The 26,163-nt window shown below is 35.8% G+C and overlaps 1 protein-coding gene across 1 annotated transcript in view; it reads left to right on the top strand.

Annotated features, from left to right (window-relative positions):
• Positions 1 to 4,720: 4,720 nt before the first annotated feature.
• Positions 4,721 to 26,163, top strand: part of LOC115449938 (serine/threonine-protein phosphatase 2A 56 kDa regulatory subunit gamma isoform) — a 68,666-nt gene continuing 47,223 nt past the window's right edge. The window contains exons 1-3 of the mRNA XM_037438101.1: positions 4,721 to 4,737; positions 5,599 to 5,848; positions 16,038 to 16,221. Coding sequence (XP_037293998.1) covers positions 5,744 to 5,848; positions 16,038 to 16,221 — 289 coding nt within the window. The 5' untranslated portion in view covers positions 4,721 to 4,737; positions 5,599 to 5,743. The remainder of the gene's footprint in view (positions 4,738 to 5,598; positions 5,849 to 16,037; positions 16,222 to 26,163) is intronic.

The raw sequence follows: 26,163 nt of genomic DNA on the forward strand, positions 1-26,163 counted from the left end.
AAACTTTTAATATGTATTAGACAGTGTTGGTTTTAATACACAGGAAATACCTGTGAAATTATGACGTGATTATAAAACGTTGAGCGCGATAAAAACTCGCTAAGAACATATTTAACTCGCTCGTTGAAGGTTTTTACACTTGTACTCAAACTAAAGATTCATACAAGGTAATTATTCAAAGGATATCCGAATTTGTAGAGAAAGTTTAAAAGAAATATAGAAGATTGACGAAAAAGAGAAAACATACAATTATTTTAAAATATGTTCGACTCTGCCTGCTCTTAGGACAAGGAACTGGTTTCGTTCTGAAACCCACTTGATTTTATTCTAGGCCTGATATGTTAAATGACAGATAGGTACTTATAAAATTAAATGAGCTTTACAACAAATAATAACAAAAATAAGAGGAGGAATTTTAAGTATTTTTTTATATTTTTAGAATAATATTTAATCTTTATTGCAAATTATAATTTCTTTAAAGAACAATGTATTTTTGGTCATGATTTTATTATTAAATTTGTGTGCCCTTTGAAAAATCACCGTGTTTGACTGTCATGGCTCAGAGCTATAGAGTGGTGGGGCAGATGCGAGTAGCACAAGCTATAGTACATGTTACATACATTGCTATGTAATTATACCTAATATACCTAGTTATTTTTTGAACGCCCGAACATCTCCGTTTCCTAATCCCTAATGCTTCACATCAATTGCGGCAACGCATCCATAATTGTTTTAATAGTTTGGGATGTTATTTGAAATAGTGTTTTAATTTTATTTTCAACCTATAATACATGCACAGAGGAACATAACGACATCGAAGTCTCATTACTGAATTTAGGATAACGTTTTTATCAACTAAACATGGACACCATTTTTATTTTAACATTATTTATACATGCAATGTTTGTCATACAAAAACATAGTTCTGTTTACTCGACCGATAGCACAAGGTGACATATCACTGTATTTAAAAACATACGTGTAATAAAACTAAAGGAATTTATATCTATACAGGATTATTTTGGCATTGCATTAGTAAATGAAATAATATATTTAGCTTTTGAAAACAACGCATCGTTAGTTATTCTAACTATAGATATAAAATTAAAATATGTCTCGAACAAAATAAATATTATTAAAACATCTCCTAAGGCCTTACTGCTGCAGGAAAAGTATTTGTTCATGAGCGGGAACATCATACTTCTAGTCAGAAATATACTAATATACTCTAATCGCATTAAACTATTACAAACTGAACATAAAATCAGAAAAGTGGGTTGTTTGGCGAAAATATTTGTTCTTTATTAATGATTTTTGGCATAACGTTAGCAGAGCTAAAGGGTGAATACGTGGTTTCATTTACTAACGCAATGTAAAAATGACCCTGCACATTATTTGTAAAATTATACAAAGATTGAGTACAACTACGTATACACTGGGATGTCTTTTAACTTGAACTGACAGACTGTGTAAAAAATATTATGTGTAGATAAATAATTGAAATACATTAAGGTTATAGCTTAAGGTCCATTTTTCATACATTTTGTTTCACCTTTAATCTGGGTAACTAAACAAGTATTGACAAGTAAAGAATTTAAATTCACGTCTAGTTAGTGATTAGTTCTCGCAGTTGAAAGAAAAACGTAAAAATAATTAATATGCATGGATATTTCGGCCTTTAAAATTTAATAGGACGAAATTTTAAAGGCCGAAATATTCATGCATATTAATTATTTTTACGTTTTTCTTTCAACTGCGAGAAAAATGGACCTTAAGCTATAACCGTAAATCAATAATTTTGAACTCTGATAGGAGTGATTTCGCGTGCTTGACCATAGCCGGCTAACATGTCAAGCAAGCATGGGAGATCTTTATGTTGCATTTCCAATTCCATGAAATTATTTAGCCCCATTTTCGCATCGATAGTAAAAAAAGACCAATCAGAATAAAATTTATATCAAGATTCTTACAGTTGACTGATCTGTAGTTAATGGGATCATTTATTGAATGTGTCCGTAGACCATAGTAACAACTTGAATCTTCGATTCTAGTAAACGCTTTTCCATTATTATCTGTAACGGGAGTTAGGACACAGCGTGACACCACGTTAATTGCGCCCAATTGAGAGGCTATTAATAGCTCTGCTTTCAAGTTAATTCTCTTTGTAGTTAATGTTATTTTGTTCCCTTGTGGATCGAGTTATATGAAAGTGGTGTTTGTGTGTATGTAGCTGTGTGTGTGGGCGCTACGCCTTTAGTATTGTATGTGTTAATTTTATTAATACAAATTCTTGATTCGTTTTCAAGGGCGGATTTATAAATAAATATTATACCCAATTGCTGAATGAAAGCATAAACATTTCTCCTTTTGCGTGATGTCTTGACTCTTGATCATTTAGCTAATTGCATAATACGTTTTTAAACGTATAAATATTCAATATTAAGTATAAGCTATCACTCGTTTATTTATAAAAAAGCGAAGACAGAAATTTAATTGGTATTAATTTTGTTGTAATCAGAAAAAATTATATTTTTGGCATCCATGATCAGAACCACAGATGTCTGTATATTTATTTACAACGCCGTTATTCTCCCAGCTGACTTGCGGTAAGGAAAGATGGTGACCCAAATCTTAAATTTAACGATTCGCACACACTTTTAGTACAGACAAAAATAAAAATAAGTTTATTTTTATAACAGCAAATTTCATGTAACCCCGGAGAAATTACAAACTTAATATAAGCGGATGTTAGTTAGACTAAATACTCTTTGATCAAGACATCAAAAAGATTATTAGAATAGTATATCTGGTGTGAAAGAATCAAAGATAATCGAAACTTTTCTTGAGTCTGAATAAGGAGATGTTTAGTGAGCTTCGAGCCAATTTTGTTTGGTTTGCGTATTGTGTTTACCGGCATTTAACCAGAATAGAAAAAACTTGTAGGTCTCCCCAAACAATTGCAGTGGTTGTTACCTTTAAAGCCAAGAGCAATGTCTTAGGTGAAATAATAGTAACGGACGCGTTAGCATTCACTGATCCAAATCAAAACAGATTTGATAATACAGTGGGAAAGGCCACGATCCGAAAGCGTGGAGTGCAGTGAAATGTACTTGCGAGAAAATCGTACGGCTTCTAACATGATTTAATAATGTTATTTTATAGTGATTGCTTGCATGGATCCTCTTGGCAATCACATGCTAATGCATAACATACGGAAAATACTTGCTAGAATCTCGGAAACAGTAAAATTTTGCCAATTATATAATATTAAGACTGCAGAATCCACGAATTCATAAATTTGTTTGCGAACTTCGTTACCCATCATCAGGTAATGTGTGCAAATATAACAAAAAAAAACACCAAACCATTGCTTAGCAGTTAGCACGTTCGCTAAATCACGGAAAATCCCAACATTTCAATCGGTGCGGTGCCAAAACGTCCGTCTGCGGCGCATTCGTAACAAATCCAATAAATCGTCGAATCAAGATTGATGTGGATCGTATTTGATTTCTGGAAATGCATCAAACAGGCCCAGTCAAAACTTCACTTGGATGTTGGGAACATTCTAGATTAATAATAGTAGTGGCGCAGCATTGTTTGCTTTCTCTCGTCCACGTGGGCGCCCAGCGCTGACGTTTATCGTGTCTGCACAGGTCATCTGGTTTATTTAAAGAGGTTTTCACATTTTATATTGCATACGGATGTGAAAAAACTATAATTTGCGTGTTTCGCGTGGAATTATGGTCGCGTTCGCTGGAATTCGTTCGATACGGTCTCGATGACATTGACTCTGTTTAGTTGTGATGCTGTTTACATCAAGTGCTTGTGAAGTAATGAAATAGTAGATTTGTGTATTGTTGACATTGTGGTGAAACATAGCTTGTGCGAGTTAAATTTTTTCCGGCAAATTCTTTTGAACCGGTATACTGTTTCAGAATGACGTTATTTTTGGAATACCGACCGTGAACACATGACATACATTTTTACCGAATAATACAGTAATATAATTTGTATATGACGTTTCGTTTGTGTTGTTTTTAAATGACAGGCTGTATTCATTAAATCATCATCGTAAACTATAAAAGAAGTGCTGTTTACAATACTTATGTAGTACAGTTTTTATGTATAAAATAATTTCAAACTCAGAACAGTTTTGTATACTTTAGATTTATCAGAAAACATATCACGGTTAATTTTTCTCGGCTATACTACGTCGTTGAAAAACATTTCTTTAGATAATGTTATCGTTATTATCGTTTTCAACGCTATTATAATTTACAAGTACGTATAATATTATTCATGTTAGTATAAATCAAAACATTTTATGAATTTTTGTATTGCAATAATTACCATGTGTGTTGTAAATAAGAAGATATCGACGTTATGCAATTAGAAAAAAAGAAAAACAAATGAAACAAGGCCATCGCTCGTTTCCTAACGATGTCGTAACTTTTTTTGTTTTTGTAGCAATTATACGGTAATTGTAGGAAATCGTACGTAATTCGACAACGCGTTTAGCAATGTGATTCCTGTTGTGCCAGTTGTTCGTAATCATTGTTGTAGAACACACGTAATTACCACCCCGTGTGAAGAATTCATTATTCTCCGTCGCGAGTAATTTGTGGTGATTCTATACTTGTCAAATATTAGTTTTGCCATAAGAGATACAGCGGTGAAGTCATAGAGGATTTGTGTTATAAATTATCAGTGATAAATGTGTTTGGATGCAGAGCTAAAGTAGGTTTTACTCGAAGTAATTTATACGTCTCATAGCTCCCCGGGGAGTGGTTACTGTCCGCCCGTCTTCGTAACTAGATTTACTCGCGCTAACGGTTTAAGGGGGGAAAAAACCACTTGGCCTTTGGACGTGAATTTTTTTTCACGCCTAATTTGCATGAATTGGAACGCTTCTGGATGACTTCTCGTTTAAAGTGGAGTGGCGTTGACGTTACTTTGTTTTAAGAGCCATTACGATGGTATCTTATTATCGTGTTTACAGTCCGTATCCTTGACTGCATGTAGGTAGTTTTTAATGATGTAGGTTTCGATTTCCTTATAACGAAGTTGATTTGTTCTCATACATTAATTTGTTTTTCCGACAAAAACTTTTACCAATAGTTGTCGGTGTATCGTTTTACAAATATATTGGTATCTCAAAGCATAATCAAGAAAGTTACAAACATTCAGAGAAAGTGCGTTGAGTATGTGTTTTGTCCAAAGTGATAGGTTTCTTGCGGCTCTGCGAAACACGAGCGACCTGCGCCCGCGCAGTGAAACTCGATGTGGCGCGATAGCAAGATTACATTGTCGGCTGTGTTTATTAACGGACGACTGTCGCTTCATTCTTGACATCTCACGAAAAAAATACAACAAAAGAACTATGTACTATTGTTTGTAGTTTTTTTTCCAAGTAACCACCGTTTTTATGATGGTTGCATGTGAGATCTGAGATGTGAAGGACGTCCGAGCGTTCCGTTCGTCTTGACGTTGGTTTTGTGAAAAAAGTAATCGGCGCGAAAATAGTTTTGTGTTTTTATAGCGTACATGCGATAATTAAATGCTAGCTCTGTGTTTGTACAGACAATGCTTCTTTCACAGTGGGTGTAAGCATTAACGCGATCGAACGTTCTTGTAGATTTTAAATACGTATTAAGTGGTGGAACGGTGCTCAGTACAATCGGTTTTTAAACGTGATCCTGTACAAGTGTTGTGAAATGTTGTCGGTGTTGTAAGTGTTGTGACAATGTTGTTGTCGACCGGGGCCAGTGCGGCCAACACACATTCTATATCGTCGATGTTCAGGAGACGGAGGAATCGGTCTCCGCCGCCGTCGCCTAAAGCAGTGCCGGTAAGTCTTACGAGAGATGTTCTTTGCTTGTAAATCCAAGGGTTATGTGTTTATTATTTAGTATTATAATGTGGTGTGAGATACAGAGGAAATGTATTTTTTTGACTTTGCCAAAAATACTGTTGTCAGTTCGAATCATTAAAAAAAACGATTAAGGTGCAATTTGTAAACATTGTTGAACATAATGTCATTTTAATAAATAATTTTTAAATATTTTTATTAACATACTTTATTTTCGTATACTAGCAATTAGTTATATCACATTTCCTTTCAAATATTTCTTGAAGTCGGCGACACTGCGCATCACGAGTGATTGTCACTTTCGTTACAGTCTATACAAATAATACATACGACGTAACGTTTGTTGGTTGTTTGTTTTTATATTGAGATATCATTGCGTGACTCGAGTGATAGACGATGTGCCTTTTATTTGGTTAGCGTGTTTTGATTTTGAAAACAATTAAAAACCACTTGGCTGTATGATTAACTGTACATTCAAATAAATAACAATAGAGATTATTATGAAATAAATGTACGTAATTAAAAGATTTTTATGATATGTTGTTACGTATTTTACTGTTTCCCTTGTTTTTGTTTTTTGTTTATAGTAGTACATTAATTCTAATATTGATTAATATTATTTGACAGAAAGAATGTATTAAAGTAATATAATATATGGACCAGAAAATAATGTAACAGTTTTTGTAAAAGTAAATATGAATTAGTCTTCATAATGGATGAAATCGGAGGTATATGTAGGCCTGTGTTTGCCGGCCTTTCATTACTATTATACGCGCAGTGGGATACCAAACAATAATTTGTAATTCATATTGTTAAATGGTGTTTCTACTGTTTATGGGCGGTCATATCACTTACCATTAGGCGAAAGGTAGGCTCGTCTCGTCATTCAAAACAATAAAAAAAAGTACTTTGGTTATCTAAGAAAAAATAGCACGTAGGTTAATCATGTTTCCAAATATTCAAGCCAAGTCCCCATCTACTGTTGCCCTGCCTTATATTATTCTGTCTCATTTCTGAACACAGGCCTACACTAGGACTTGAGCTTGAATTCATCACGCTAGCCTAATGCAATATCCTGTCCTAATCAGCCTCGCTGTCCTATTATCGGTCAATGGCTCGATGTCGATGAGGAAGTTAAGACCCATCAGGTTTGTCTAACGTTACGCGACAAGATATTTCAATTTGCCATCGCTTCGTTTCTTGGATGCCAGTTGCACCACTGTTGACTTTGCAAGATCCAAAATAAGCTTTCTGGACCTCTAAATACGTGTGTGTCGTCAATCGGTCAAATACCTTCTATTTGAAACTTTTGGCACGCGCGTATTTTTATTTTCATAATATATGGTTTGTTATAAAAAAAAAGTTCATTTTTGTTGGCAGTAAATAGGCCATCACGCGCTTCGGCATTTTTTACAAAACTGTTTTTTTTTCGTTGTTTTCGATTCTAACAGTATTTAAATAATAGTTGTGTGTTTTGTTGTGGTTAGTTTGTTCAACTTTGGTGATTTTCCTTATGATAATAAGGGCTACGTTTGTTACAAAATTTTAATGTCTCGTTATATACGCCTTATGATGCCTTATTATAATAATAAAGTTTTTCGTTTTAACATAATCCTATATTTTGCTCGTAAAAATACATACATAATTAGATTGCTATAATGCACAGAAAATTTTTCTTCATTTAAATCCGTCATAGCCGTAAAATACTAAAACCCACATTTCCAACCGATTACTTACTAGTTTATGCTGAATTCTCGGTACTTATGTACTCAATATCCAAAAATAGACCAGTTATATTAATACCGTTTACTTCAATTAACGTATATGCCAGGAAACGTAATCGAATAGCTGTTAAATGTCCAATTGCCGAGTGTGGAGTGGTCGTAAAACTAACCAGGTTTGACGATGGAAAGCGGGATTGGATCTTCAGATGAGTGTGGTACGTGCAACGTGCTATATACAACTGGTGGATGTTATATGTATATATATGTGGTGTTTTTAAAGGGAATGACTATCTCGGTGGCGTAACTGTACTGCATGCGCGGTACGGAAGCGCTCTGAGGTCCTAAGTTGTAATCCCGGGTCGGTCAGTGATATTTGGATTTTGTTGTGGCGGTGTCCAATAGAATGTTGATTGAGAAATAATTACCCCCAGCAGTCGACATAATTATGCCGGCTTGATAGAACCGGATATACACAGCCTGATCCCGGAACGCGACACACTTACATGGGCCACTGGTAGGTTTTCATACCTTGTGTACTTACAATGGTCGCTATCCTGGTGAATATGAAATATAGGATATATTTTATACCACCAGTAATGAAGTCAATGTCGTTTGATATTCTTGATATGATTATTGCAATGAAGGTACGACGTGGGCGTAACGGTTCACAGTCGCCGCAACAAGTGATTTTAAATTTACATACGCAACGGTACAACCCTCTTTATTACTATACGTTTGAGATCATACTGCGATGTAAATTTTACGCGTTAGGTTTGATGTACTAATGGCTTTTGAGGTGTTTTTATGCTGTGATGATTAAGGTGCCTATATTCTTTTTTATGGCGGTCTCCTTTGCGTGTTAATCTTAGTGTTGACAGTCAATAGAGTGAATTTTCGTATGTCACTCAAGACAAAACCTTTGTATAACAGTCGGTAGATTTGGGCATAATACCGCGTGGTAAGGGTTTTTTTTGTAGCGGTGGACGTCGCCCATTATCAGTCTTATAAACTTGTTTTAGCGTTAAGAGATGGTTAAGAATTGCTTAAATAGCTGTCAAAAACATCACCGGTTTCCTAGTTTAAACCTTATTAAGAGGCAAGATGGCGGGTTTTGAATTACAACTGATCGAGTAAATTTGCGTTTTAACTAAGCATAGGTTTGCGAAATTTATATAAGTAACTGTATATGTACAAATATAGCTTAATTAACCAAAACTCCAAATATGTATTTTTGTTGTCACACATTTAATTCTTCACATAAATTTAAAAGTGTTTGCTTCGATTTTGTGGATGACTGTACATCGTTCATGAGTAAGACGGTAAGATGCAGTTAATCTATATCAGTGTATGCATTTACATCTACTCTCGCCCAGTATTGGCCCAAGGCGGTGTACTTGCGGAGGATGCTGCGTCCGGTGTGCTATCGCCTTTGTCGGCTCAGTTCGCAGATGTTCATTGATGTACGGATTAAAGAGCATGTACTGTACCATTATAGATACGTAAATGATATTGAATAATTTCCCTGCGTCTAGTGATGTATTATGTTAGGTTTATGGTAGAGTACTTAGACCGCGAACCATGATAGTTGGGTTTTAAGTTGCGTACAAAATATATAAATACTGGGCATTATGGCATCACTCGATGTCTTTGGCTAAAGACCGAATGTCAATGTAGTGTAGATTATAATACTTTTGGCCTATTTAACTCCGATAGTCCAGCATAAACACTGACGCTTCCTTACAGGCTAGACTCTTTTATTTATTTATTTTAGGTTCTCCAGCAGATTATACATTGAGTTTACACAGGAGTAGTGTAATGATGGTCGTATTCTGGATGTACAGCCAATTTAAAGAAGTACACAGCATTTATTAAAATAATGCGTACATTTTTTATTATTGCATTTTATGAAAACTTATAATGTTAATCTGTTTATTTTTTACTTTGTTTCTTTTCTCTTTACAAGGGCAGTCATATGGTTTACAATAACGTATGTACCTTAGACTAGATTCCGCCCTTGTGGGAGACTGGTGCCCGATCTAGGTAGTCTCTCACAAGAATAAACTAGAAAATAACTAATTATACTTATGGTTTCGATAATCGCGTTTTCTCCCCTAAAAAAGTTAGAAAGGCATTGCTTTCTATTAGCATAATTCTCACCTTTAGTGGAGCCACCTAAAAAACCTTTGCCTTCCCAACCCTGTTCATTATGAATTCACACGTCGATTCCGTCTAACGAGTCCGTCTGTACTACCGGCGCTATCGAACTAGTTGAGTATTGATTACATTGCATCGGCGTTCGCCTTACACCTTGACATTGAGATGGAACTGGAGTTCATTTTAAATGATACCTTGTTGTTGATTGTAGGAACTTTAGTATTGCGTTGGTAATCTGATATAATATAAAGTTCTGTTTTGAATGGCATAAAGCCGCCATTTTGACAAATCAATTTTTTTTCCTACAATTATAATATGTAAACTCGTAAATCGATGAATAGATTTCTGGATTAACTAAAAGTACACAATAGGACTTTTTACTATAAGACTCCAGGCGTTTTCAGCAAAAGTTAATTTTGATTAAAAAAAGATTTTATATAGACAGTTTATCGGTTATTTTATTTAAAAGAATATTGCTCTTTGAAGTATATCTCCATGGTACTCATATCTAACGTAAAAGTTGAAATAAAGAAGTTATAGAAGCGACTGCATGCTCTCATTGCAAGTGATCTCAAGATAGAGGACAGTATTGGAGAGTACGCATAAAGGTATTTCGCTACGAAGCTATCTCGCTTTCAGTAATTCAAATCTTTCTATTAGAAAATCTTAGAGTAGAACTTTACGCGCTGAATGGCCACTATGGGCTTGTTGAAAGTTTGGCGAATCGGTGATCAGAGCTTTGTGTTTGAAATGATCTTTATACCAAATTGTGTCATACTATACCTCCTTAATAAACAGCACAATCATCTCATCAAGGGCTGTTGGTAGTTTTTAAACACAAGGGCTAAATTGTTTACTTCCTTTGTCTTGTTGAATTTTATTACGATGTAAAATAAGGAGTCATGTAAGACTTTTATAATTTTACTCTTTAATTGAATACGCGAGTCTTGGATTGTTTGTGAGAGTTGTTCTAAAAATACATATGCGTAAGTCCTCGGTAACATTCGTGAATTTCGGATTCTATCTAAATTGTAAACAACGTTTGTTGATAAACATAACTAGCTTATTTGTTCGCCTTGGTCTAGTATCGGCGCACTAAGGTTATCAAACCGCGCGGATTCAAATTTGGTTCCCACGTCACATAATTTGTAAGTTTCAATTATTTTGAATGTACACCTATAGATTTCAGGTTTACAGTTGGGCTATGATACTGATTGTATTGGTGTAATAGTTGGAGCCTAGGTTGTTCCTCCTATTCCCTTCTGGAACAAATGACATGAATGTGTAAATGCCCTAGTTGTCCAGCACATATATTTATATTTGATCGAAATTTGCATATAAATTATTTCGCATTGCATCCGTCAGTGCTAATAAACCTTGGCATTTAACTTGAATATGCTCGGTATAGTTTCAAAAATAAACGGCCATTAGGCACGGCCCGTGCGTTCCAAATAGGGTTGTCACCCGTTTAAATAGTATTTTAACGCTTTGAAATGATAGTCAAAGTCTAATACTAAACTAGACAATTATAGACCTTCAGAAAACTCTAAGATTACTAAAAGCAAATCTAAACCTAAGTTATCAAGATTCGGTATAGATTGTATTATTGGTATTCATGTAGACAATTATCAGATTACAATAATTTTAAACACGCGACATCAACAATCAAAGGAAAACATAAAAAAAATGGAAAACATAACTATATGGTGATGAGGACAGTATTTATGGCCTTGTAATCTGAATCCTTGGATAATCGTCCAGTCAGAGATGACCCTACATCAAGCTGTACTATGTTGTGTGTTGTGTTGTTTACATAAACGTCACTCTTCGCCTACTTAACGTTTTAAGAATATCTCCGAACACGTTCCGAATTCGCGATCTGTAAATTTCAATGTAAATTTATTTAGCGGATTTACTTTTTGTTTTGAATATTTTGTTATTTCATGATTCTTATTTTTGGTTGTTTTTGAAATTGGAATCCTATGAAGTGTGATTTTTCTGCTCTCGAGACTTTTCCATAGTTTTGTTTAAATTTCTGCTTTATATGTATGTGACAGACAGTACTATTCGGACCACCTACTGCCTGCTGGGTGAGGTAGTGGATCGATTTTTTTCAATGACAATGCCTATATTTAATCAAAGGCGATACTTATTTTTGTGCTATTGATTTATGATATTGTAACCACCTCGTTTCTCCAACCTTCATTATCTATTCAAACCTCGATGGTGATTATTGAAAGTTCTAGTATTATTGGTTATTACGTGATGCGATCTGCTGAAGTGCAAGGTTGGGATATTATGGCGCTCACTTGGGGAGGCCTACGTTGAACAGTGGACGGCGATAAGCTGACTGAAGGTGTTGCTCGAGACTCGCCTCTCTTAGACGTATTTAAACATTTTTTTTTAATTTGATTAGGTTAAAAAAATATAGAAAAACGTGATGATTCTAAATAATGTATGAAAATGAGTGTCGTACAAAATGTCGCTTAGGTCACATAGCCTTTCACCCGGCGATATAATGTATAAAATCCAGGAAAGTCTCGTGTATATTGTTCTATCCCGGGCACAGTCTGTGTACCAAATTTCATCCAAATCAGTTCAGTAATTTTTAATTTAGGCATGTCTATAACATCTAGACATCCTCACAAATTCTCGCATAATCTTTCCTGTAAGATGCAGTGGATTTAATCCTAGATCTGAGTATTATAGGACTAAAATTCCTGCAGGTGCAGATACCCAAGACAGAAGATTACTACTATACTATTGTTGTATCTCAATATTAGCCAATCACAACGGCCCTATGTCTACGCACTGCGAAGGCTGCCATGCCGTCAGCACTGAGAAACAGACTTGTTATCACAGCAATGCTCCGTCCTTAGATAAAAAACGTCTATGAATAAAGGGGTTAGTCTCCATTTAACTGATTTTATTATCTCTTCGATTAATATTATTACAAAGCATTTAGATTCTAGTCAGTTCCTAGGAAACCTGGGCAGGAACAGGAATTCATTAAAGAGCACGAGCCTTCGTGTGGTCGGATGAGCATTGTCTTGCAAGTCCGAGGTCGCCAGTTCAAATCTTGACGTGTATGTGTTTGTTTGCTACCGCTATTTGGGGAAGGAAGCTGCATAAGGATGTTTGGGTTTAATTAATATACTGTGCGTTGTTTATCTATACCTTGGGGAACAATGTTTCTAATTATAGCACCATGCCTTAAATTTACTAGATTTCGTAGTAAATTAATCATATATTGCTATGCAAATCTGTTTTAGCGGATGTCAATATTTAAAGATTCCGTGATAAATGGATCACTTTTTGCATTAAATTAATTAATTACAAATATTTGTTTTCTGTCATTGATGACTAATAAATATATAAAATATAAAATGAATAACAAATATATAGTTGAATGGGAGGCCCATTGTTGGTGGAATATTTATTTATGTTATGTAGGATATTGTGTTTTTAATTTTTTATCTTTGTTCCAACAATAAACTTCTTTCTTTCTACTTTCTTATGTTTATTATTATATTATCATCTCGATATTATATTCAAAATTTTCCAAATATATATATCTTGCAAGTGTCCTTGTGCTGTTCATAGTCTTTCACTTTAGCGTGCCAAAAGATTCCGCCAAATTGTCCAGGGAATCTATGATACCCGTAGCAAGCTAACAATAAAGATCCATTAAAAAGAGCTACACTCTACGTTTGTTTATTGTGATGTGCTTTCGTAGGTCAGGGATAAAAACATATTTGTTATTTCTAATGCCTTATTTAGACTAATCTATATATATAAAAATGAATACCTATTTCACTTGGTCACGCCATCACGCGTGAATGGCTGGACCGATTTCACTTTTTTTTTGTTGTGTTTGTTATTGTCAGAAGTATATTCTTATGAAAGAAAAAAATCAAAAAAATGCGCGGAAAATTAGAAAGTTTAAGAAAACTTAACGAAAATATTAATTTTATATAACTGTCAATTGTTTCAAATAACTGTCAGCGATTGACAGCATGCGTGCTGCAAATTCATAGTTAAGACGGGACAACGTCTGTCGGGTCAGCTATTGCCGAATTAATATGACTATGAATTATGAGAATCGAATACACCAGTAGAAACTGTTTACGCACTCGTATTTGTGACTATTCATCTGTTCTCTGTGAGTATCTAAATAAGGGGTAAATATGTATTCATTTAAGAACAAATACACTGTATTTTTTATTTATCGTGCTTTCTATAGCATGTATAAAAATATCTTTCGTTATATTTTGTAAAAAAAATGTTTTATTTTCATTACTGGTCTGGTTTTGGCTTGTAGTGATAGTTTCCATGCAGGCTAGAGTTTTAATTTTGTTAGTGTTCGGGATTCTATGTTATAATATGTTCTCTCAATTCCCTCAGAAGTTTAACGGGAGTAAGACGTGTCGCTACGAACGTAATATTTCCAGACTTACAAAATTATATCATCTTACCGCCTTATTCATAAACGTTTTTTATCTAACGACCGAGTAAGGCTGTGATAACAAGTCTGTTTCTCAGTGCTGACGGCATGGCAGTCTTCGCAGTGCGTAAACGTAGGACTGTTGTGATTGGCTAATATTCAAATACAACAATAATAACCAATCACACTGGCCCTATGTCTATTTCTCAGTGCCGTCGGGCACTGAGAAACAGGCTTGTTATCACAGCTTTACTCCGTCCTTAGATAAAAAACGTTTATGAATAAGGGGGTTAATCTTTTTCGATAGCTGTACTATGAACGCTTGCCAATAGTTTGCCATCCCTGCCCGGCGGAATAAGGCGCTGCACACAATTGCGGGCTCAGTAATTCACTCTACATCGGCATTAGCTCATTTTCTCGCTCCATCTGCCGTACAGCACTGACCTACTTGCGCGACGTCATATCAAACCGGAACCTGTTGTGTGAAATCTTTTGAAAAGCGAACGTTTTTAAATCGAGTCCAGTCTTTTGATATACTATTTGGCATATTTTGAATAACTTTTTTTTTCTTTTTTTATATATCATAGGCTGAGCAATTAGCATTTTTTTTATTTTTATTTTTATTTGTAGCGACAATAAACGATTACATGTTAAGAAATATCAAAATGTAATCTTAATTTAAAATATACAAACATAATATAATCCACACCATTATCCAAATATTGACATAATATAGAAGTAAGAAGAGTACAATTATACAAGTATGAACAGACTACGAGCTATTACGAACTCATCTCCGACAACTTGATAATAACATTTTTTTTAAAACTGTAAGTTGGATTCAGAGAAAATAATTTAAGCAACTAGTATTAATCCAAAAAAACACAATGTCAAAGAATCATGAATTAAGGGAATTAATGGAAGGGAATAAAGAAGGAGTTTGTTTATAACTTTGTCACGCATCAATCGAAAAGGATAGTGTATCTTCAAGTTGGTTTCCTAGGAAATAGTTTTACTTCATTATCCTCGAAAGCAAATCTAATCTATTCATATTTCTAGTACGTAGTTGATTCTAGTGCAGTATAATATTACCTTTCTGTACCTACATCCTTTAATAACAACATATTTAATGTGTAGCGATTAATATTTAATCATAGACTATTTAAACACAAATTTTACGGATGCCATGAATTTACATTATACGTAATTTTGTACTTCTCTTATCAATAAAATTTCCCTAACCCATGTCTGATCTTATGTGCGCCTCATTAGGCATACGTCTAAGAATATCCTTCAGTTTTATTTAATAAAGGAAATTTTTCCGTCATTTTATTCCGACATAAAAGGATAATTTGTATAAAAAGGTAATAGCTACTTATCTCAGAGATTACTTCACTAAGCGTACATACATGTTGCTTTACTTTATTAGCTTTATTATTTCAAATTGAAAGTACCTTTGCTTTTCATCGGTCAAACATTTCCACCTTTATGTAGTTAGCGTATTCTATACGTACTTCAAGCTCAGCAAGTTTACTAAAACGCGCAGCAAACGTTGTGCAGTTTGGAACGTTTTTCTTTTTATAGAGACGTAAATGCACACGGAGAGCTTCATTGGTCATTACCTTAGTGGTGTAGCTGGCAGTGAATGAGAGAGTGAAAGGATGTAGATCTATCGCCTCATACAGGCTTGCTTCATAACATTTTATGAGACGAAAATAATTTTCACGTGCCGTCAAATGTGTATGTGTGATTGCGTCGTTGCACGTGTTTAATCCATAACTTATGACGTCATAAGTTACCTAGCACTATCCCCTACAATACTGATTTTCCTTTCCGTTGTCCCCAGAGCCGTCCAGAGAAACCACTGTCCTCGCTGGCGACGGGCCCGCCGCCTCCTGCTGCGATCGTACCGCGCACAGTCGACGGCCCTCGCCCGCCGGGCTGGAACGGACAGCCCAGGAGGCATGGCTCCAGCAGGTTCAACGTGCAGCACCACAACCAGGAGCTCGTTAAGTTACCACCGATTAAAGGTAAGGAAGGGCTTAGCCATTGACGAGAAGAGTTGCTTGATGCTTAGAGTACTGAATAAGTCAGGAATACGTGATGCATATTGATAATGGTAATTATTATTGTAAAGAAACAGTAAAAAAATCAACAATTTTGATACTTTAGCTGGAGCATAGAGGAAAATAATATTTATTTTGTTAACGTCAGTCACGTCTCAGCTGTTTACAAAGACAGAACATGAACTCTTATACCTCTTCGTAAGAAGTGCAGCCCTACAATGCTAATTCGACACGCACACGTGGCGATCGTCATGTCCAGCAGCGGCATTGGTCCGTGACATTCCGCCGGCGTCACCTCGCGCCCTTGACCTTGGCAATTAAACATGCCGACCTTGGTTAATTGATCGATCGAACTGTACGCGGTGCGTGTGTAGTACGTTCGCGGACCGGGGCTTTGGTCACGTGACCGACTCATTCACCGGAACGATGTTTGAACTACCGAATGATTCGGGTTCTGTTGGTGAAGTTTAGGTCTGTATTGTTGTTATCTGGTTCATTTTATGTATGTCTAGAAGTATGAAGATTTTTTCATTTGGTTTTTTACTTTAGCATCTTTTAATACTCTGAGAAATACAATTGAAAAAATGCCACTTCGAAGAAACTCGTAAAATTCTTTGAAAAAAAAAAACTTGTACTCGACATTTCGTCTTAACATGAGTATTAAAACAACCCATTATTTACAACCTATACAATTATTATAACTTCATTTTCTTACATAAATTATAACTGACAAGCATCAACAATTGGCAAACCGACAGTACGCTAAAAATACTAGAAATAACAAACACAGTAAAACCAATGGCATGTGTTTGGCAGGCAACTTTAACGTCTGATATACACGCTTTTATGCTTGAGGGGATTTCATATAACTAGACTATCCCTCTCCGGCATTCAATATTGCATCTCTTGTAAATCATGGCCGAAAATAACACAAGGTATTTTTTTTTCGTAAGAGGCTATCCTCCGTGTGTCTGAGTTGTATTTTAAAAGATTTTGGACATATAGCGCGACGGAAACCAGACAACTTGGAGAATTGGTGCTCACCGGCAAGCTCGAAGGCTAGCGACCAAGAGGGCGTAATCCGAAGCGTTGGTCGGACCAGGTCGCCAGCTCCCTGAATATGCCAATGAGCGTAGCGGTGCACCAAGCCGAAGATCGCACCTCGTGGGGAAGACTACTAAATGACCTTGGACGGGATCACGATCCTCAGTAATGAGGGGCCGACTGAAGAGAGAAAGAAGATCAAATATTTAATTCATATAAATCCTAACACATTTCGGTAGTGAGGGGTGTCAGGAAGTGAGGAAAGAGGCGCAATGCGCGCACGTGACGTCATCGGGAATTACAATACGATACGATGATTAGGGTATTTACCCTATTTTATGTCACTGACCAAGCGCGACGTGTCTATGGAAACACTAAGATTAATCTAGATATTTGGTTTTTCTACCAAGTACCAGCCCAGAGACTCAAATTTGTGCGCGATATCACATGGAACGGAATACGCACGGCGAAAAGTTGGTGCACTAGTTGCTCCTCTCTATACTTCTTTGGGGATAATAAGCGTGAGTCTATGTATGTGTGTGTACAATTATTGCTGCAAAAGCGTACGTTACGTCAATTTGAGAGGGCGTTAGACCTATCTCTATTGCCAATTAAATTCGGGAAAAATCACGTCTAAAATTCAACACAAAGGATTTACCGACCACAGTGTTGCAGCCGACGCAATATACATTGCCACTATTATTGCCAGATGCGTCCCATTTTCCGTGTTTTTAAAATTGGTCTCGCCCCGGAAAACATCCCTATTTACTTTGAGTATTCTGAATTCAAAAATCTATTAAGTTAGTATAAGATTATCACGACTGCTGGCTGTACCAGATACTGAATGCTGGGCTGTATGGTGATTTTTTAGAGTCATACGCGTTTATTACTATCCCAATCCCGCTTTTTTCATTTCAATTTCAGTATTTCAACTGACCTGGCAGCTACAGTTCGCTGAGACCATAAAAGCTGTATTACACAAAATTGAACTGTATACTACACAATAAGGATACAAAATTAAATAAAGCTAAGTGAAGTACGACTACGATAGCCACTCTCGCTAACAGTTTTCCATTTACATGTAAATGAGTCTTCCAGCCGATAGTCGCTGCGTACGCCGGGACAACTTCATCACGTTGGCTTTTTTATACTAAGTTTAATTTCGTTTGAATATATATCCATAAAAAAGCGGCGATAGCCTATTTGTTTGTGGAACGGACTGCCGAGACCAAAGTCCGCAGATTCAAAACCCAAGGGCACACACCTCTGACTTTTCTAAAATTATTTGTGTATTCTTTATGAATTATCGCTTGCTTTAACGGTGAAGGAAAACATCGTGAGAAAACCTGCACGCCTGAAATTTTCTTTATAGGAATTTTGAAGGTATGTGAAGTCTACCAATCCGCACTACGCCAGCGTGGTGGACTATGGCCTAAGCCCTCTCAGTAGTAGAGGAGGCCCGTGCCCAACAGTGGGACAGTATATAATACAGGGCAAATATTATTATTATATATTATCCATACTTCATTGAAGTTTAATCGTGCTGTATCAATTAGAAGTTCAGTAGTGAAAGAACAGTCGTTGATATGTCTACATCGACGTTGTTGTATGACTTCCTATCTAAATTCTTGTCTAAGTACACCGTTTAACTTATTTCTTATGGAGTCATGATCATGTGCTTTGTGAAATTCTCTTGAAAAATGTATATCTTTAAATCTAAAGATAATAATTGGGGATCGAACTAATAATAATGATTTCGCAGCCTAAGATTTTAGAGAAGATAGACTCATGTTGATTGTAAATGTTTAGTAAGTTGCAAAACAACTCAATGATTTGCTTCGTTTGCCTTTGCTGTTATAAAAAAATACATACTAAGCTGTATGGATAGCAACAAAAATCTCTGGATTTTTTGCATTTACAACAGTTCAATGCGCGACAAAAACTAACAAAGACTTGTTATTGAAGGAAAATCTTGTACGTTGTTTTGATTTAGCTAATAGTAATTATCCTCGTGTACCATTAATTAATTGGTTTTACTCGCAAGTAATTCAAGGATTACGTGAAGTAATCGAGCCGTGGCATTCGGTGGCTCGACGGTTAAGATAACTCGTTTGTTAAGGTCTCGAAATTTACAACTGTTTGAATTAGTTCAGGAGACATGTTCGGAATGGAACGAATTTCGTTAACGGAGAAAACTATTGATATTATAGGTTAAAATCCAAAACAATATAGATGCACTGTTATTTGCGTTCCACAGTCACTCATTTTATAAGGAGTGTCGCCATATTTCTGATTATCATCGGAGGTACACAAAATCCTTCTAATATTATACATGCGAAAGTTTGCCAGGATGAATGTATGTATGTTTGTTTCTCTTTCACGAAAAAACTACTGAACGGATTTGGATGAAACTTTACAGTAATATTGGTTACACATCAGAATAATACATAGGCTACAATTTATAGAGATTTTGTGTAATTTGGTCATAATATAACGATACATATCAAGTAAGTTAGAAAAAAATGGCTATTTTGCCGTACGCTGCCTGAACAGTTGGAGTTAGACAAACATGATGTACCGTAGGATTGTTTGTCTTAAATAGCTGCTATCTATCCCAGGAAAATATATAACAGGACTTTTATCCCGGAAAACTCCATCACGCGAGCGAAGCCGCGAGCAAAAGTTAGTCTATTTATATTTGGGCTACACTGCATTAATGTATTGCATCTACCAAGTCTAGCATGATTCTACACTGTGTCAGAATAAATATTATACCATGTATTCTGTAATATTAATTTGTTTCTTTTAAGTATGCGTATAAAAAGCAATAATGATTGAATGACTTATGGAATGCGTGAAAATCGCCCATTAGTCATATGATAAAAAAACAATCACAGCACGGATTAGGTGACCGATGTTTCTTATCTTATATTAAGGCGTATTCTAAATCCATATTATTTATTATTACCAATTAAACTGTTTTAAATCAATTATATTTACTAACGGCCTTTTTCTATCAACGATTCTAGTCTTAATCTTCGATGCGATCCCGAGAATAAACCAGATAATTGTTCTGGTTGGGACATTTTCACAATGTAACGAAAAAAGCGATTCGGATCGTTGATAAAAACGGCGATATATCAATTGATAGGTACTATATTTCTTGTATGCAAAAGTATCTTTGATAAATAGCTGTTTTTCATAATTTTGGCGTTCTGGTACAAAGTATTCTCTCTCTCTTTCACTATCTTGATCGTGTTCTTTATTATTGTACGTCGTGTCCCTGAAAGGCCTTCGTGGTCTTATGTATCAATACCTTTTCATATCAAAGTATTGTACCTCATATTCATTACTTTGCAATATACGACAAAGTATCTGTCTCAAGATAACCTCAAAAACGCGCCATGCAGTAGTTTGTAATTAAGACTCAAATCATGTTGCTGTTGTGTATTGGCAGTTATGAAGTATATCATATTTTATTCATCCCTTTTTGTTAGAAAGTAGAACAAACATCTTTACGAAGTCGCTTCTTCGACCCATCAACGACGCCGTACGCTGTGGCTTAATTAACGGCCAGACGTTCGGGTAATTCATCTTTTGTTTAACCCGTAAAGAACAATCTAGATTGCGCACTACCACGACGCTTTGACATTACAAGCGTGCTCTGTTGTTTAAACGGGTTTTTTAAAGCCAGCCTCGGTCCTTTTGTCCCCAGTCGTCGCCGCAACCCTTTGTGGCACCCGTTTACGTGACAAGGGCATATTTAGCCGAATATTTGGGGGGTTAACGTGGAGGGTTGGTTGAAGTGACTTTCCACGTGTTTAGGAAAATATTTTGTATAAGTAAAGGGCTAAGGATTGGTGTTCGCGTTTTAATGGGAGTGCGAAGTTTAATTTTTTAAAGGTATGGTGGATAATTTGAATGTTTGAGTCATGTTTGTTTTTTTAAATGTTTGTATATATTCAGATTTTGATTGTGTTCTCTCAAATGGAAGGTTGTTTGTAAGTAAAGTCCTAGGGTTACAATGTATGAGCGATAAACGACAAGGAAGAATTATGTGAACTCTAAACAAAACTCAGAGAACTACATTCATGTGTACTGACATAAAAAGATATTCTAGAAGATTGGCCGGCATCGTATTAACCGCTCCCTAATCTCTATGATATAAATCATATCTTCCAACTATATTTCGAATGTTTTCATTTCAAGTCCATAGCAAATTTCCCTCATTCCATGTCGCTCATAACTGATTGTAAAGTAATACTGGAAAATCGTTATCGCAGCATTCGTCTCGGCGCACCGTTGCAATTAAATGGTACCGTGACAATTGCTCGTTTTGTCGTGGTTTTAATGAAGTATGCGTCGATGATTGGCCGCCGACTCCTGACGATTAGAAGATTCGGGTTCGTCCACATCCATTTTCGGTCTTTCGACTACGAAAACTGATGATTTAATGTACACGAATTGTTTTAAACGCAAAGTGTATGGGTTACTTATAAATTTAGGGTAATCATTGACAAAAACATGAGCAGAATCACAGCATTCGTCAATTTCCTGTTTAATATCACTCTAAATCGATCTGTAAACAGGAATTTGCAGCGTCTTACATTACCGGACTGATCAAATATTCGCATACGGCCTTGGTTTCGGACAGAAATAGACCTTCACAACTGCAACAGACAGGCGGCTATAGAAGTGATAAAACTTTATGTGCAACTAGCGTTCCGACAGGCTCTAATAAAAATGTATGAGACGGCCCATCTTCGGTCGAATGTTCTCGAAGACACGCCGCTATATAAAGGGCGCTATCTGAAAGGGTGTTGACATATTATTTATTTTGATCCTTGAGGATGTGGGGGAATTAGGTTGTAATAGTCAAAGGAAGTCTTATAATGCCGCTTTTCCTCTATAATGAGGGTTTAAATAATAAATAAAATAAAATACTTTATCACGTAGGCGAACAAAGTTGCACTTATGATACGTCAAAACAAAGCATAAGAATAATTATTATTATTAGGGGGAAATAGAAGGGTAAAGCATCGCGATCCTCACCGGCGAGGACATGAGCCCTAACCTAGCTAACCTACCAGCCTTTCACTAGCTACCTAAGTGATGACTACCCGAAGAAGAAAGGCAAAAAGAAACTCCGGGCTTTCTTTTTTGTCATCAATTGTTCAGTACTTCTTTTGTATTTTTTTTCCAAGTCTTTCTTGTACATAGTCACAATAGTTATATAAACTAATGCACGCACATCACCGTTAACATGGGATAAGATGAAATCCAATCGATTAAACCTGGAGCGGCATAAAATAAAATTAGCGATAGGAAATAAAAGAGAACATAAATTCATACTTAAATAACGGCGTACAGCGTGCATTCGCCTACATTTACAATCATAGTTTTCAGTCATGAGAAAAGAAAAAAAAATAAAATAGTGATATTAAACAGGCAAACACAACATGATCAGGTGGTCGTCTTTAAAAAATTACATTTCATTAAGATAAAGATATTATTTATGGGATGTTACGATGAAAAATTAATTAAAGAGTCCAGTGCTCGTAAAATTGTAAGAAGTTATAGACACGAATGCCACAAGAATTATGTCTAAAAATAAATAGTTTTGTATTTTTACCGACTGCTGACTGCCTCTGTAGAGTAGTTGTATTGCGTATACGGTGCCATACCACTCTGTGGTCTTGCATTCCAATCTCGGATCGGGCAAAGTGACATAGGTTTTTGTCTCCACACTATTAGCTCGGAGTCTTGAATTTGTGCTCGATATGGCGAGAGCCTCGCCTATGACATTATAAGACAAAACACCCAGACGATAAGCCGGTGCCAGGTTGCAACTTTGCCTACCCCTTTCGGAGATAAAGGCGTAATGTGTGTGAGTTGTTTGCTATATAAATTGTTATTTAGTCTGCAAATAACACTGTCATGAACAGCATCCATAGTCCTTACCACATTGAATAGCAAGCATGCGACAATCAACTCTCATCATACATATTGTCGATTCAAAATTGAACAACTCTTATCCGTGTGCTAACGAAATCACGTCTATCGGTGCATCTGTGCCAGCAGTTATTCCGTCCATTTGGTTTGATTAGTGGTTTGACTGGATGCAGATTGTACTCGTAGATAGAATGATGCTGTTTCTGAATTAGTCGACTCTCCTGGTGTGTAAGGTTTGGAATCGATAGATTGGATGCGGGAAATTAGGTTAGTCAGTCAGTCAGTGAGTCAGTATTCTGTTATGTAAGCTCTTTGTGGTGTCGCTACTGTTTTTTTCAGTCTTGAGGCTAACATAAGTGGGGTCATTTAAATATTACCTAAACAGAATTTTAGTTTTATTCAACACCTTGTTCGCCTTGTTAGCAAAAGTTAACAAAGGTCTTACAGCCGTTTTGTATGCTTACGTATGATGTTTAGTCTGTTTAAATTTCTTTGTTTTCATTTATTTATCGAAAATAATAAATATTGCTAATGTAATCTCAGTTCAAGCTTCCCTGTCCCCTGTGTCATCGAAAATAAGCAAACCATAGACCTACCCCCCTTATAATACTTGATCGTTGCTAATTTTGCTCTTCATTTAGCTATGTTAAAATGTAATAATATATTTTGAAGAGAATTTAGACACAGCCTTCACTATTCTCAGCGAAGTTGACACGTTGAGTGTAAAATATCTAAAAATACTGCAGCAACAGAAGATTCAATGACAATGCGAGGCTAATTGTAGCCAGTTATTACGTTTTTGTAACGCCTTGGTACTGTCATTGTTTATCTTGTTTCATTTGTCATGAGATTATGTTTGTAATGCATTAGTGGGACGTGGTTACGCTAAACGGAACCAACCCAATGGACGACTATTGCGATGTACTCAAAACTGCAGAATAGGTAAATTGGGAAAGATATTTAACATATTAACAATCTAGAATAAAACGTGTGATATCAAATGTACTGTTTTACATACTTAGTATTTTATCAACGTCGTGGGTTGGTTCCTTTTGGTATAACAGCATCCAGTTTATCTGCAGCTCTTCTGATCTCTTATCTCAGTTAATGGTAAAGAATGCCGGATGTCGTACATTACATCCGAAATGTATAGTTATGTTGTTTGTCTGTGAATTGAGCATTAAAAATAATTGCCTTGTGACAAAAGTACGAAGATATTTCGTAGATATTTTTTATTACGGACACTAAAACTTCATTCAATGTTTTAATTGATTAAAAATTTTATTCCTTATGTAATTGATTTGAAAGTCGAAGAGCATAATATAGAGAAGGATAATGGTTACCTGAATGACAGGTTGTCACACCAAATTTACCTGAATCGTCATCATGATATATTTTGTATCATTCAACGATAATGTGGTTTCCTAAAAGTACCAAAATTTTCAAAATCAAACTTGTACTTTAAAAGATAATCGCGTTCAGACATACTTCATCTACAGTAATAGTATAGATTACCACACACTCACGCCTTTTATCCCCGAGGGGGTAGGCAGAGAGGCCATTACCCACGTGCACCCAATATCCGTCGTGTGTATTCCATACAATGATATGATAGGGGGCGAGCCTAACACCATATCAAACGAAAATTTCCGACTCCAGGCTGATACCGAGTAGAAAAAGCCAATATCACCTAATATAATAGTATCATATAATATAAGCCTCACTGCTGGGCACGGGCCTCCTCTAGTACTGAGAGGGATTAGGCCTTGGTCCACCACGCTGGCCTAGTGTGGATTGATAGACTTCACATACCCTCAAAATTCCTATAGAGAACTTATCAGCTATGCAGGTTTCGTCATGTTTTCCTTCGCCGTTAAAGCAAGGGATAATTCAGATTTTTTTCTGAATATCACCCAATATTTTCTCATTTCTCTATTTATTATTGCCTACCAGCGACCCCGAGTTTTGAAAAACAACAAATCAACAGCACAATATTAAAATTCCATTACGAAACAGTTTTTTTATGTGCCAGTTAATAGTGGCGCGAAATTTATGTGTTGGTGACGGTTGATAAAATCTTTTATCTCTGAAAGCAATTTGTTATGACTTCCACTGTGACAAAAATAAACAAAAAATATAGATGTCTTGACGTTAATCATCCTTAACGAAAACAGTATTCTAGGTAAAAATATTTTCACACAAATAGTAGTAACGCGGGACCAAAACATTTCAGAATGTAATTTCAGTGGTGTAGGGTCCATAATCCCGATTATACCCCGAATTTAACCCCGATTCAAGCCAGCTTCCCTTTTATGAAGAATCTAATTTTATTATCATAGGAACGATTTGCAGACTGCAATCATGCATATAAGTACCTATATGTTGTTTCGGGTTCCTTTTCGGATTTTTTTTTAAATCAAAACTATTTAAAACGCGTTACACTCTCAAGGGTTATTTCTCTACACTAACAATATAATTTAATATAATGTTATTTCATGTATTTATTGATGCTATACCTGTGAAAATTCCTTAAATTATTTATTGCATAGGACCACAATCGAGTTGACAGGTCACTCTATTTCTCTCTATTTTGGGTTCTGACTTATATGCACTCATATTTTAAAACACGGATAAGTGACCTTCACTATCCACAACTTTAGATTAGCTACCAGTCTAAATAGATTGAAGAAAACAAATAAAGGTAAATGACGGCAGCAGGGCGTTGCTGCATCCAGCATTTTACGAAAGAAAAAGAAAACCCTTCCAACGTACCAGCATTTTGTCAACCAAATCGATCGAATACAGGATGTTTAAAAGGAAATATATCGTAGCTCGCGTCCCGTTCGTTTTGACTCATTATTCACTTTCCCCCAATGCGTGCCAGCCCTACCCACCAGATTAGTCACCGCT

Source organism: Manduca sexta, chromosome 13 (genome assembly GCF_014839805.1).
Source record: "Manduca sexta isolate Smith_Timp_Sample1 chromosome 13, JHU_Msex_v1.0, whole genome shotgun sequence".
Lineage (NCBI taxonomy): Eukaryota > Metazoa > Arthropoda > Insecta > Lepidoptera > Sphingidae > Manduca > Manduca sexta.